The sequence below is a fragment of the Choloepus didactylus genome, chromosome 12 (assembly GCF_015220235.1).
Source record: "Choloepus didactylus isolate mChoDid1 chromosome 12, mChoDid1.pri, whole genome shotgun sequence".
In the NCBI taxonomy this organism is placed as follows: Eukaryota; Metazoa; Chordata; class Mammalia; order Pilosa; family Megalonychidae; genus Choloepus; species Choloepus didactylus.
This window is the reverse complement of record NC_051318.1, coordinates 93,375,433-93,390,143: the sequence shown is the minus strand read 5'-3', so window position 1 is coordinate 93,390,143 and position 14,711 is coordinate 93,375,433. Positions and strand designations below refer to the sequence as shown.

Sequence of the window (14,711 nt, the reverse complement as noted above, 5' to 3'; positions counted from 1 at the left end):
CTACCAGGCTCTCATCCTCCCCCATGGCCCACTGCAGGCACGGCAGGCAGGCATGGGGGAAGATCACTACGAAATCAAACAAAGCAAGAGTCCCTCAAGGTAGAAGCAACAAAAGTACATTGTTGAAAGCTGACAGTCCTTTTCAATAGAGCCTACATAAAGCACTAGAGAGAAAGTAGTTCCTATGGGGTATGTTTTCAGGTTTTCCAAAAGCTCATCCTTTCTCCACCATCAGCAACATTTTTTCTATTAGGATTCTTTAGTGTCTCTCATACAAACATATAGGTTAATGGATACTTTTCTTCAATGCAGGGTAATAATGCATGATTCTGTTTTCAGTTAAGAACTGTGCTGGTTTGAATCTGTAATGTATTCCATAAAACGTTATATTCTTTAAAGCAGACCTATTGTGGGTGGCATCTTTTGATTAGGTTGTTTCCATGGAGATGTGACCCCGCCCATTCAAGGTGGGTCTGGATTAGTTTACTGGCATCCTCTATGAGAGGATAAAAGGCAGAGACATTTCGAAGAAAGCTGAAAGACACTTAGAAAGAAAATGCCCAGAGATATTTTGGAGGCTGCCGTTGAAACCAGACGTTTGGAGATGCTAAGCTAAGAGATGAAGCCCAGAGTTTGCTCCAGAGAAGCTAAGTGAGAACCCACAGATGTTTAAAGAGAAAGCCACTGGAATCAGAAGCTGAAAGCAATGCAAGCCGGGAGTAAAGGACCAGCAGATGCCAGCCATGTGCCTTCCCAGCTGACAGAGGTGTTCTGGGCACCATCAGCCTTTCCGCAGAGAAGGTATCTACCTCTTGATGCCTTAATTTGGACATTTTCATGGCCTTCGATCTGTAAATTTGTGGACTAATAAACCCCCATTGTAAAAGCCAATCCATTTCTGGTCTATTGCATTTCTGGCAGCTTTAGCAAACCAGAACAAAGACCAAGGAATTGCAAAAAGCCTTTTTGTTTTTCATCGTGACAACCCTTGACCTACACTGGATGTGGTAGGCTGAATGGCATCCCCCCCAAATGATATGTCCACATCTTAACTTCTGGAACCTGTGAATGTGACCATATTTGGAGAACAGATCTTTGAAATGTAATTAAGATACAGGATTTTGAGATGGAATCATCCTGGATTATGTAGGTGGGCCCTAATCAAATGACAAATGTCCTTAAAAGAGACACACAGAGAGGAGAGCAGAAGGCCATATGAAGATAGAGGCAGAGATTGGAGTGATGCGGCCACAAGCCAAGGAAAGCTGGGGCTGTCAGAAGCTGCATGAAGCAAGAAAGGATCCTACTCTAGAGTCTTCAGAGGGAGCACACTCTGCTGACACCTGGATTTGGGACTTCTGGCCTTTAGAACTATGAAAGAATAAATTTCTGGTTTTTAAACCACCACACATTTGTTATTGCAGCCCTAGGAATCCAATCCAGGCATACCTCGTTTTGCTGCAATTTGCTTTGTTGCACTTTGCAGATTTTGTTTTGTTTTGTTTTGTTTTTTACAAATTGAAGGTTTGTGGCAACCCTGCTTTGAGCAAGTCTACCAATAGCATGTCACATTTAGTGCCTCTGTGTCACATTTTGGTAATTCTCCAATATTTCAAACTTTTTCATTATTATTATTATTATTATATCTGTTATGGTGATCTGTGATCAGAGATCTCTGATGTTACTATTCTAATTGTTTGGTGCACCACAAACCATGCCCATATATGGCAGTGAACTTAATCAATAAATGTTGTGTGTGCCTGATAGGCTGCTCCCTGTCTCTCTCCCTATTCTCAGGCCTTGCTGCTCCCTGAGACACAGCACTATTGAAATTGTGAAATTAGGCCAATTAATAACCAATCCTACAATGGCCTCTAAGTGTTCAAGTGAAAGGAAGAGTCTGACGTCTCTCACTTTAAATTAAAAGTGGAAATGATGAAGCTTAGTGAGGAAGGCATGTCGAAAGCCAAAATAGGCCTAAAATTATACCTCTTGTGCCAAACAGTTAACCAAGTTGTGAATACACAGGAAAAGTTCTTGAAGGAAATTAAAAGTGAACTCGTGAATGATAAGAAAGTGATCTGCAGAAAGTTTTAGAAGTTTGGATATAAGATCAAATCAGTCACAACATTCCCTTAAGCCAAAGCCTAATCCAGAGCAAGGCCCTAACACTCTTCAATTCCATGAAGGTTGAAAGAAGTGAGGAGGCTGCAGAAGAAAAGTTTGAAGCTAGCAGAGATTGGCTCATGAGGTTTAGGGAAAGAAACTGTCTCCATGTCATAAAAGTGTGAGGTGAAGCAGCAAGTGCTAATGTAGAAGCCACAGCAAGTTATCCAGAAGATCTAGATAAGAAAACTGATGAAGGCGGCTACACTAAGCAACAGATTTTTTTTTAATCTTTATTTTGAAATAATTTCAAACATATAGGACAGTTACAAATAAAATACAAACCCCATACAGAGAACTCCAACACCCCCCCCCACCCCCTGATATCCGTATCTACCAATTTTACATTTTGCTACCTTTGCAGTACCTTTCTTTCTCTTTTCTTCCTTCCTTCCTTCCTCTCTCCCTCTCTCCCTCCCCCCCTTTCTGTCAACTATATCTATTATCTTTCTATCAATTATCTATCTACCCTTTATCATCTTCTGAACATTTGAGAACAGGTTTAAGCAACAGATTTTTAATAGTGATGAAATAGCCTTGTATTGGAAGAAGATGCCATCTAGGACTTTCATAGCTAGAGAGATGTTAATGCCTGGCTTCAAAGCTTCAAAGGACAGACTGAATGTCTTGTTAGGTGAGGTGCAACTGGTGACTTTAAGTTGAAGTCAGTGCTCCTTTGCCATTCTGCAAATACTAGGGCCCTTAGGAATTAGGCTAAATCTACTCTGCCTGTGCTCTATAAACGAAACAACAAAGCCTGGATGGTAGCACATCTGATGATAGCACAACATGGTTTACTGAATATTTTATGCCTACTGTTGAGACTTACTGCTCAGAAAAAAAGAGATTCCTTTCAAAATCTTACAGCTAATTGACAAGGCACTTGGTTACCCAAGAGCTCTGATGGAGATGAACAGAGAGATGAATATTGTTTTCATGCCTGCTAGTACAACATCCATTCTGCAGCCCATAGATCAAGGAGTAATTTCTACCTTCAAGTCTTATTACTGAAGAAATACATTTTGTAATTCCATAGATGGTGATTCCTCTGATGAATCTGGGTAAAGTAAATTGAAAACCTCCTGGAAAGGATTCACCATTCTAGATGCCATTAAGAACATTTATGGTACATGGGAAGAGACCAAAATATCAACATCATCAGGAGTTTGGTAAAAGCTGATTCTAACCCTCATGGATGACTATGAGGGGTTCAAGATTTCAGTGGAGGAGGTAACTACAAATGTGATGGAAGTAGCAAGAGAACTAGAATTAGAAGTGGAGCCTGCAGATGTGACTGAATTGCTTCAATCTCATGATAAAACTTGAAAAGATCAGGAGTTGCTTCTTACGGATGAGTAAAGAATGTGGTTTCTTGAGATGGAATCTACTCCTGGTGAAGATGGCATGAAAGAATATTGTTGAGATGACAACAAAGGATTTAGAATATTACATCAACTTTGTTGATAAAGCAGTGGTAGAGTTTTGAGACAACTGACTCCAATTTTGATAGAAGTTCTACTGTGAGTAAAATACTATCAAACAGCATCACATGCTACAGAGAAATCTTTCATGAAAGGAAGAGTCAATTGATGTGGCAATCTTCATTGTTGTCTTATTTTAAAAAATTGCTGCAGCCACCCCAACCTTCAGCAACCACCACCCTGATCAGTCAGCAGCCATCAACATCAAGATAAGACCCTCCACCACAAAAGATTATGAGGCACTGAAGGCTCAGATGATGTTTAGCAATTTGTAACAATAAAGTATTTTTAAATTAAGGTATGTACATGTTTTAGACATAATGCTATTGCACACTTAATAGACTACAATATAGTGTAAACATAACTTTAAGATGCACTGGGAAACCAAAAAATTCATGTGACTTACTTTATTGTGATATTTGCTTTATTGGGATGGTCCAAGACCAAACTCACAGTATCTCCAAGGTCTGCCTGTACACTAGGCATAGGCAAAGACTATAAAATCACTAGAGAAATAGAAGTCTTGGAAAGGGAAGGTATGGGGAAAATATTTAATTTCTCTCAAGAAGCACCACATCTATTAACTAGGCAAGCATTTTTTTTTTAATCTTCATTTTATTGCGATATATTCACATACCACGCAGTCATACAAAACAAATCGTACATTCAATTGTTTGCAGTACCATTACATAGTTGTACATTCATCACCTAAATCAATCCCTGACACCTTCATTAGCACACACCCAAAAATAACAAGAATAATAATTAAAGTGAAAAAGAGCAATTGAAGTAAAAAAGAACACTGGGTACCTTTGTCTGTTTGTTTGTTTCCTTCCCCTATTTTTCTACTCATCCATCCATAAACTAGACAAAGTGGAGTGTGGTCCTTATGGCTACTAGGCAAGCATTTTATCTGAATTAAGGTACTGTATCACCTGGGATGGACAATTAAAAAGTTAGTTATCCCATTAACAAATATTTCTTTACTTTTATTTAGGCCAATGAATAAGAGCCAAGGCTTTGACATCAGAGAGGTATGAGTTCGAGTCCTAGCTCTGCCATTTTCTAGCTGGTAGCTCTGAGAAATTCCTTTAGAAGAACCCATTTTTCATCTGCATAATGGGATGGTATCCATCTTATGGGATTAAATAAGGTTAAAATGATACAATGTCTAACAAGCCTGGACATAGTGCCTGGAAGATAGTAAACACCTAAAATGCATCATTAACGATTATTATAGCATATTATCCACAGGTTTCCCTTTGACACACAGGAGAGAGCATGTGCTAGCGCAGCAGCAGGACACTGGGCAGTGGACAGAGTGGATAAGAAACCAAAGGAAGGGGGTATGGACTCAGGACAGAAACTGCACCTGATCTATTTTTTTAAATTGTGGAATATAACATATTTACATAGAAGTGATAACTTTCCAAGTGCAATTTAACAAGTAGTCAGAGAGCAAATTTCAAAGAATGCTATGGGTTGCAGTTCCACAGTTTGTTACTTCCTTATTGTGAAATATAACATATATGCAAAAAGGAGATAACTTTCAAAGGGAACATGCACTGATCTCGTGAAGGAAAAATTGCAAAAGCAAAATTCTTTTTAACAGTTGCCTTTTCAAGAGATACCACACCTACCAAAGTGAAGGACAAATTTGCTCCCCTGAGTCTGGGTCTAGAATAGTCACAGAGGGGGAAACTGCAGGAGGCTCTACAGATGGAGTTAAGGGGCCCCAAGTTCACAAGAGGTTAAACAAAGTCACAGAACCAGCACTCTCACCTTATCAGCAGGCCCATTTCAGAGAAGATCATGTTGCCTTGTTTAATGTAAATATTTTATTTTAATTTTTCTAGGAAGCAATTATCCCTTTGCCTAATAAAATGCAAACCAGGTCGTTATAATAGCTACTCAATAGATACTGAATGGTGCTCACCTGATTGGAATTGCGCTCTCATTTAGATGAGCTTTCACCTCACTTACATCAGAGTCATTCACAAAGAAATGAACTTCTTTTTTCTTCGCAATAAATTCAGCTGTTACTGGCTGCCAGAGAACAATCTTCAGTTTCAAAGGAAAAAAAATGATAGAACAAAAATGGAGTTATTTACGTCATTTTCATCTGTAACCGGAGCTATAAAAGTATATCTGTAAGATACATGAAAGGGACACTTCCTGGCTACCAGTCCCCACTCACACACATCATAATAGAAGCATTTATTTTGCAGGAAACTTATTTTATTCTCTTCTGTAACCCCAGTTGCTAAAGAGAGACTGAAACATTCCAGGTACTCAATAGATATTTGGTGAGAAAATGGGTGACTAAATGAATGATGAATGAATGAATATATTTATTACCCAATTGTAAAACTGAATCTATTTTTTTCCAATTAGCTCTTTAATGCCTTTTATTCTTTTTTTAATGCATTTTTTATTGTGAACTTTAACACATATACATAACAGTGATAACTTTCATAGGAAGCAGTTTGACAGCAAATTTCAAAGAATATCAACTTCAGTCATTTCTATTATTGTAAAATATTGTAATATTGTAAAATATAACATGCATACAGAAAGGTGTTAACTTTTGATGTAAAGCTGAATAAGCAGTTATATAAGTAATTAAAACTGAATCTTTTTGTCAGACGTTTAAAAGAGAAATGAAATTTTGACTGAACATTAGCTTTCTTTAATAAAATTCCAGGTCCTTGATATTACCATTATGTCAGTATTTTTTTTTCTCGAACTTAATTATGGCTTTTGAGCCATGCCTTCCAGCAATATTTTATATTTTTCTAGTTCCTGCACTCTTTCAAAGCACTTTCACTCTCATCTCATGTCATCATCTTAATAACACTTTGGCATCAACAGGGCAGGTGCTATATTTTCAATGTTCAGATGAAGAAATTCAGACTCATGGCTGACATCTAAATTCATGCATCCTAGGAAGTGGCAGAATAAGAAGTAAATTTCTAAATCTCTGCCTCTAGTGCCTCTAGTGGTACTTCCTGTACACCAGGAAAATGCACCCCTCAGCTCAGATCCCAGCTGCGGCCCCTCTATCTCCTCCAGAGGCAGAGGTGGTACTGCCTGGGGCTGTCACCAGCCCATGGTTGAGCACTGTGGGATATGGGGCTCCTCTACAGGTGACTTTATCTCCCTGCACAGCCAAACCTTCACCGGAACTGCACTGCAGTCTGACTGATTTCATGCACAATTTTTCCTTCCCCTCTTCCCAGGAGGTAGACATGTCTTGACATCTCAAGGCTCTTCCTGTCTTCTCCAGCTCCCTCCTCTTTATCCTTCAAAGCATTCCCTCCCATGAATCTCTCATACTTCTAATCCACTCCTGGTGTCTGCTTCTCAGAGAACCCTCACTAACAAATATGGAGCCATTAATTTCCTACCATGATATTTTGTAACTCTTGCCAATTTTCTCTATCTTCAGCATTTGGGGGAGATAAGTCCCAGGCATGAAAGTTTTAATAAATTTCCCCACCTAGTTAAGAACCATTGTTTTGCAGGCAAAATTCTAGTGAGTTTCTGTCATCATAGCATCTCTGTAACACACAGTTTCAATCCATTAGAATTATGAAATTGGCTAAAAAGCCAGTCGCACAAATGAGGAAGGTTTAATTTAGGGAACCAATAAAATCATGTGTGAATGAGGAGAGGGAGAAGGTTGGGAGAAGAGGAATTTATACCAGATGCATATAAGTTAGACAACGTAAAAGACGGAACATGGCAGGCAATGCTTATACAAAATAAAACCAATATAAAGACAAATTATGGAGAAATTACCTCATATGTTGTAGTAAGATTCTGCAGAATTTGTACTTGCCTAGAAGTTCTAGGACAGGCAGACAAAACTTGGCCACTGGGAAAAAAACAAAACAGCATTTTGAGGTGAGGTTAAAAGTGGAAATGAGATAAATTATACTGACTTCTGGATAATTGTAGAAAGGAACCAAAATTTAAATTATTATAAAGAAAGATACTCTCACCTACAGAGTAAGTGGGAAAAGAGAACATATACTCTCTCACTCTTTTTGCTCTAAAGCAATTGCAAAATCAACATCTCATTGGAATGGAGTTCAGTGTGCAGAACACTTCTTTCTTTTCCATTGTGTGTGTGTTGATTTTAAAAATTAAGTATTTGATTCATGCAAGAATATTTATGTAAATAAATATTAAATAGTAGATTGAATTATGTACCCCAATTTAGACTTATTCTCAACCTTAAACTGCATTCCTGTGAGTGTGAACCCACTGTAAATAGGACCTTTCGAAGATGATATTTTTAGTTATGGTGTGGCCAACTGAAGCAGGATGGGTCTTATCCTATTATGGGAGACTTTATAAAGAAAAAGCCAAGGGGAGGTGCAAGAAGCAGGAAATCGGTGGTAATCAGGAAGAGAAGAAAGGGGAGTACATCACCATGTGTGCTAGTTTGAATGTATTATGTACCCATAAAAGACTATGTTCTTTCAATCCACTCTTGTAGGGGCAGACCTATTGTGGGTGAGATCTTTTGATTAGGTTGTTTCCATGGAGATGTGACCCATCCAATTGTGGGTGGAACCTTTTGATTTAATTATTTCTATGGAGTCAAGACCCATTCAAGGTAAGTCTTAATTAGTTTACTGGAATCCTTAAGAGATTCTGAGGGCAGGGGGGATGCTCAGAGACACTTAGAAGATGCTCAGAGACATTTTGGAGACAACCTTTGAAACCAGAACCAGGAGAGAAGCTAAAAGATGAAATCCGTAGTTTGCCCCAGGGAGGCTAAAAGAGGACCCCCAGATGCTTAGAGAGAAATGCCCTTGGAGAAACAAGCAAGGATGCACAGGAGCTGAGAGAGAAAAGCTAAGACAAAAGCCCAGAGATATTGTGGAGAAAGTAACAGAAACCAGAAGCTAACCCTGGGAGAGGCCCAGCGGACTCTGGCCACGTGCCTTCCCATGTGACAGAGGAGCCCCAGATGCCATCAGCCTTTCTTCAGAGAAGGTATTGTCCTACTGATGCCTTAATTGGGACATTTAATGGTCATAGAACTGTAAATTTGGGAACTAATAAACCCCCATTGTAAAAGCCAATCCAAAATAAATAAATAAATAAATAAATAAATAAATAAATAAAAATAAAGAAAAGCCAATCCATTTCTGGTAATTTGCACACCGGAAGCTTTAGCAAACTGGAACACCATGTGCTAGAACACCGAGAAACCTAGGGGTTGCTGGCCAGCCAGAATGCTGCTGAGTCAAGAAGGAAACAAACCTTCTGGCCTCTGAAATGATGAGTCAATAAATTCTCACTTTTAAACCAAGCCATAGTGTGGTATTTGTCATAGCAGCCTGGAAACTGAGACACCATCTTATTACATAATAAAATGAACACCTGTGAACCCATCATCACACTTAAAAAAAAATCCAACTTTACCAATCCTTATGTGCCCTCCTCAACCCACTACCTGAAGTTTTCCCTTTTGCTCTTTTCTTTGCTTTTCTTTATAGTTATAGTGAACATATTTGGATTCTTAAACAATATGCTTGATTTAACTTCATATAAATGGAGTACTATATATATTCTTCTGTATCTTATTTTTTCACTCAGCATTGTATTTCCAAGATTATCATCTGTATTAAAATACCAAACTGTAGTTCACATGTGCAAGAATTTCTCTATGGAGTATTCACATTTTTAATTTCAGGGGTGTGCCGGTTTGAATGCATTTTGTCCCCCAAACGCCATTATCTTTGATGTAGTCTTGTGAGACAGACTTTTGGTGCTGGTTAGATTTGCTTGGAATGTGCCCCACCCAGCTGTGGGTGGTGACTTTGGTGGGATACTCCCATGGAGGTGTGACCCCACCCATTCAGGGTGGGCCTTGATCAGTGGAGCCATATAAAACATGCTGACTCAAAGAGACTGGATGGAGTGCAGCTGTGAGTGACGTTTTGAAGAAGAGCAAACTTGCTAGAGAGGAATGTCCTGGGAGAAAGCCATTTTGAAACCAGAACTTTGGAGCAGACGCCAGCCACGTGCCTTCCCAGCTAACAGAGGTTTTCCGGACGCCGTTTGCCATCCTCCAGTGAAGGTACTTGATTACTGATGTGTTACCTTGGACACTTTATGGCCTTAAGACTGTAACTGTATAGCCAAATAAACCCCCTTTTTATAAAAGCCAGTCCATCTCTGGTGTTTTGCATTCTGCAGCATTAGCAAACTAGAACAAGGGGATAGTGTCAAATTATTTCCCAAACTTTCTGTATTGATTTCTATTTCACCAGTAGTGGAAAAGATTTTCTATTGATCCTCATAATTGCTAGCACCTGATGTTGTATGAGTTTTTAACTTTTTCAATCTAGTCATTGTGAAATGGCATCTGGTTATTTAAACTTTAATTTTCTGATTTAGTAATAGAGTTATTTCCATTCAATTATTTGCCATTCATATTTCCTTTATATGATATGCTTATTCCAGTCATTTGCCCATTTTTATATTAGATTGTATCTTTGTGAATTTGATTAGCAGATGTTCTTGCTATATTCCAGACACTAATCCTTTTTCAGTTATGTGCTTTCCAAATATCTTCTACTCATTTGTAGTTTGTCTATTTTCTTTCTTTATGGTATATTTTAGACATCATTTCCTTTTATATTTGTGCTTTTTTGCTTGATGTTTCAGAGCTCTTTCTCAATACCTGTATCATAAAAATGTTCTATATTTCTTTGGACTTTCTCATTTAAGTGTTTATTCTATTTGGAAATTATTTGTGTACAATTTAAAGAAGGAATCTGCATTTCTTTCCTTCATCGAAGCATCATTTATTGAATCTTTGATACTTTCCCTAGGGTGGAAGCCCCTGGCCTGAACAAAATAAGCCTGAGGACCTTGGCGCACAGCAGTCTGTGTGACCTAGGCAGCTAGTGTTTCTTTGTAAGCCAGTAAAGAGAAAAAGCGTAAATTGTAACTTTAGATGGGAAGTAAGCAGGAGATGAGAAACTTGGTCTCATGAAAGAGCAAGAATGTTAATCTAGTCTACCTGCTTCCTGGCCCCCAAGTGTCATCACTCTTGTGGTTATTTACAAAGCCCCATCCTATAATTCTTTCCTTCCTGCACCACACCCATGTCATAGCATGCTCTCCCACCCTTAGGAATGTCTTTGTCTTAAACCCTTTCTAACTGGCTTCCTGTCCTCTTTCAATTGCTTGCCAACTTCCCTGCAAAAGCAGTACTCACCCGGTGAGAAAAAAGCCATTTGATTTCTGCTGATTTCTGCCTCCCTGTGAGTAAGCACCAAATAAAGTTCATATTTCAGAAAATGCTTGGTGTCTTCTTTGGTCTTTTGACTGGCAAAGCCCCCTTGGGCTGTGACAACTAGGGATCTGCTATGCCAGTTTCATCATTTGAAGTCTCCGTCCTGTTTCCAGAGATCACCTCATTTCCTCTTCCTGGACACAGAAAAAACTACAATTCCCAGCATTCCTCTTGGTTGCGATGAGACCACGTGGCTGAGTTCTCCCCAAAAGGAAGTGAGTGCAAGTGATGTGAGGCAGTTAGAAGCAGGTGTGAGTCTTCTTGTGTGAGGGGAATAAACCTTTGTTGTGTTAAATAAAGATATTTCAGGGTTAATTTATTATAGCATAATCAAGGAGTAGCCTCACCATACAGTGTGGTCTATTTCTGAGCTTTCTATTTTGTTCCATTGGTTTTTTTGTCTATCCTTGGGCCAATACCTCTCATCTTAGTGAGTAGTTCATATTAAATCTTAATATCCTGTGGGACAAGCTCCTGCTCTGCTTCTCCCCTGCCCAATTCCTCTTTATAAGAAACTTTTGGCTTGGTTCTTGGCTTTTCCTCATAAATCTAAAACATCAGCTTGTCATCATATTTCATGAAAATTTTGGATTTTGATTAGAAGTATAATGACTCTATAGATTAATAATTTGGAGAGAACTAAAATCTTTATGATTCTGACTCTCCTTTTCTGTCAACCCAGTGGATTTGTCTATCTGTTTAGGCTGCCTTTAGTAGCTTTCAAAAAAGTTTTATAATTTTACCTGTAAATATATTGCACATCTTATTATATTTATTCTAACACATTTATTTATTCTTTTGTAAATACTAATGTTTAGTATCCCATTTCTTAATTCTTTGTTGCTGAGGTATAGAAATGAAATTGATTTTTGATTGTTCATTTTTCTAACCAGCTATATTGGCAATTTTGATAATTTTTATGTATATATTTTGGGGCTTTTTCTTTGCAAGCAATCATAACATCTGCACACATTAACAGGTTTCTTTCATTTCAATATTTAAAACTCTTTTTCCTTGTCTTACTGTGTTGGCTAGGACCTCTAGTAAAATGCTGAATAGAAGCGGAGATACAAACACATTATACATCACTTTTAAGGAAAAGCTTCTAATGTTTTACCGTTAGAATGCTTGTAGGGTAGGTGATTTTTGTCAGCTTAAAGAAGTTTCCTTTTCCTTGTTATTATGAGTTTTTATCACAAATGTGTGTGAATTTTATCATAGGTTTTTCTGAGATGAGCCTATGAATTTTCTGCTTTAATATCTAAATGTGGTAAATTATTTTAATGGATTTTTTTAAGTTGACACTTGATTGAATTTATTTTCTTACTTTTCATGTTTCTTTTTTGCTTGCTAGGGCTGTGAAGAATTCTTAGTGGCTCTTGTACAGCCAAGGTAATAAATGACTGTAATTCAACATGGGTCTACTTTATTTTCACTTATCACTTGGTCAGAAAGGGAAGAGTTTATTAGTAACTTTTCTCAAACCTGCCACTCTTCTTCCACTTTTGCAGGTGGGGAAAGTTCAGATAAGGAGAGAAAGGAAGCCTGAGCTGAGGGATTGCAGGGATGTGTGGCATCTGCTAACAACAATGGCTTTGCCAGTGTTCGAAAATACCTCTGAGTAACTGCACAAAGCTATTTGACTTAAATTTAAATTAAGCTATATTGGTGGCATTTGCCAAAGGGGAGCCCACTTTTCAACTGGAAAGAGATTTTTCTTTTATTTTTATACAAATATTGCCTTTGAAATATGTGGATATATGCTCTTTAAATCAAAAAGAAAGTCTTGTTCTGTTGACTTATGTGAAACTAATTTAACACTTTTGCTTCCAGTCAAGACGGAGAAACAGGGACCAGATTTACTCTTCCATTTGAAATAACTGAAAAACCAGAAAAAAATGCATGAAACTATGGCACTCAGGACCCTGGACTTTAGGCAATATGTGATTGGATGCTGGAACAGAAAAGAACATTAATGGAAAAAACTGGTGAAAGCCAAATAAAATCTAGAGTTTAATTAATAGGAAAGTACTAATGTTGGTTTCTTAGCTTTGACAGATAGACTATGTAAGATGTGAGATATTAACATGAGGGGAAACTTAAGTGAGGGGTATATAAGAACTCTGTACTATCTTTGCAAATTTCTGTAAATCTCAAAATATTCCAAATAAAAATTTTATTTAAAAAAAACCAATTATGTACCAAGAGCTCTAGCTGCACAGTACAGGTTATATGATAACTTCTGTTTGTCAGTATTAGCAAGGTCTTCACAGAAGAAATGATTAAGTAAGGATGAGCGTGTAGAGGTACAAAGGCAGGGGACAAAGGACACTGTTTGGGAAATGGCAAGCTGTTGGTTATTGCCAAATGAAGGATACAGATATTAAGGGCACAAGTAAAATGGTGGCTAGACAGAAATGAGGTTGGAAAGATATGTTAGTCCTCCCCCTAGAGGTTTTAAATGCATGCTGAGAAATTTGGACTTTATCAGGCAATTGCAAATTAGGAGAGTGACATAATATGACTTGGGGCATATAAGAATAACTTTGACAGCAGGGAGGAGGATGGTGTTTTATTTGGGGAAACCTGATTGAATTCTGGAAATAAGTCAATGGAGACTTGATTATTAGAAGAGGGAAAGAGTGCCTCGCAGAAATCATGGACTGGGAAATTTTATGTCAATCCCTGGTACAGTTTTAGCATAAACTATAAACCAGTGCTTAGGGATCTAACCAGTGTTCAAGGATATTTATTAAAGCCTCGTTCATATCAACAACAACTGGAAACAATGTGAGTACTTTTCAATAACAGAATGGTTGAATACTGGTTGTCTCTCCATATTCTGTAATGTTTTGTAGCCATTATAAAGAATGGATTAAATTGACACCAGTTAAGTTGGGGGTGGGAGGAGGATATACATAATGTACTAAGAGACAGAAGTAAGATGTGGAGAACTGTACGAAACATGATCCTGTTTTTATAACAAAGATAAATTAGGAAAAAAGGAAAATTGTGTGTTTTCACAATAAAATCAAGAGAAAGTTGTGAATAAATGAGAACCACATTGCCACCATTGATTTAGAGAGTGGAGGGTGGTGAGGGAAAGATTAGATGGGTAAGGGGAGGGAGAGCAAATAAGATTTCTTTTAAAAGAAAAGTCTTTATAATAATGTTAGGAAATATGATATCCAACTACTATAAAATTGCAAATGGGTATATATAAATGCATAAAGACATCCATGAAAAGATAACCCCCAAAGAGTTAATGATGGTTTTACAGGTTGGTAAAATGTCAGTGTTTTTCTCCCTAATTTTATGCTTTTTCCTATTATTTACTTTTTTTTTTTTTTTGAACCAGTGCAAATAGTCATATAAAATCTACTCTCACTGTGAAAAAGTCATCACAGAACTTATTGGTGATGTTGGTGACCCTCTCACCAGCACATATCTTAGTATTTTAATAAAAAGAACATTCTTGAGGTCATTGGTGGAGCAAAATCACCTACAGGTTTTCTGGCCTTATTTATTTTCTAGCCTGTAGGGTTTTCAGCCTAGCATGCCTGATTTAATGAAATGTTTGATCCCCTTTTTCACCAGGTTCACCATCTGCCACAGAAGCTCTGACATTTCTAGTTCACTTAGTACGGCTATGGCTTCTCCAACCTTCCAAAAGCATCTTTGTAGCACATCAGCATCATCTCTCAAGGATCTAAGTAGAATGTTATATCCTGCTCCATGGGCCA

At 37.8% G+C, this 14,711-nt stretch overlaps 1 protein-coding gene across 1 annotated transcript in view; it reads right to left on the bottom strand.

Annotated features, from left to right (window-relative positions):
- CPB2 (carboxypeptidase B2) overlaps window positions 1-14,711 on the bottom strand; it is a 64,831-nt gene that overhangs the window by 31,624 nt on the left and 18,496 nt on the right. The window contains exons 2-3 of the mRNA XM_037799782.1: window positions 7,449-7,524; window positions 5,584-5,708 (exon numbers count right to left, since the gene is read on the bottom strand). Of these exons, the coding sequence (XP_037655710.1) occupies window positions 5,584-5,708; window positions 7,449-7,524 (201 nt within the window). The remainder of the gene's footprint in view (window positions 1-5,583; window positions 5,709-7,448; window positions 7,525-14,711) is intronic.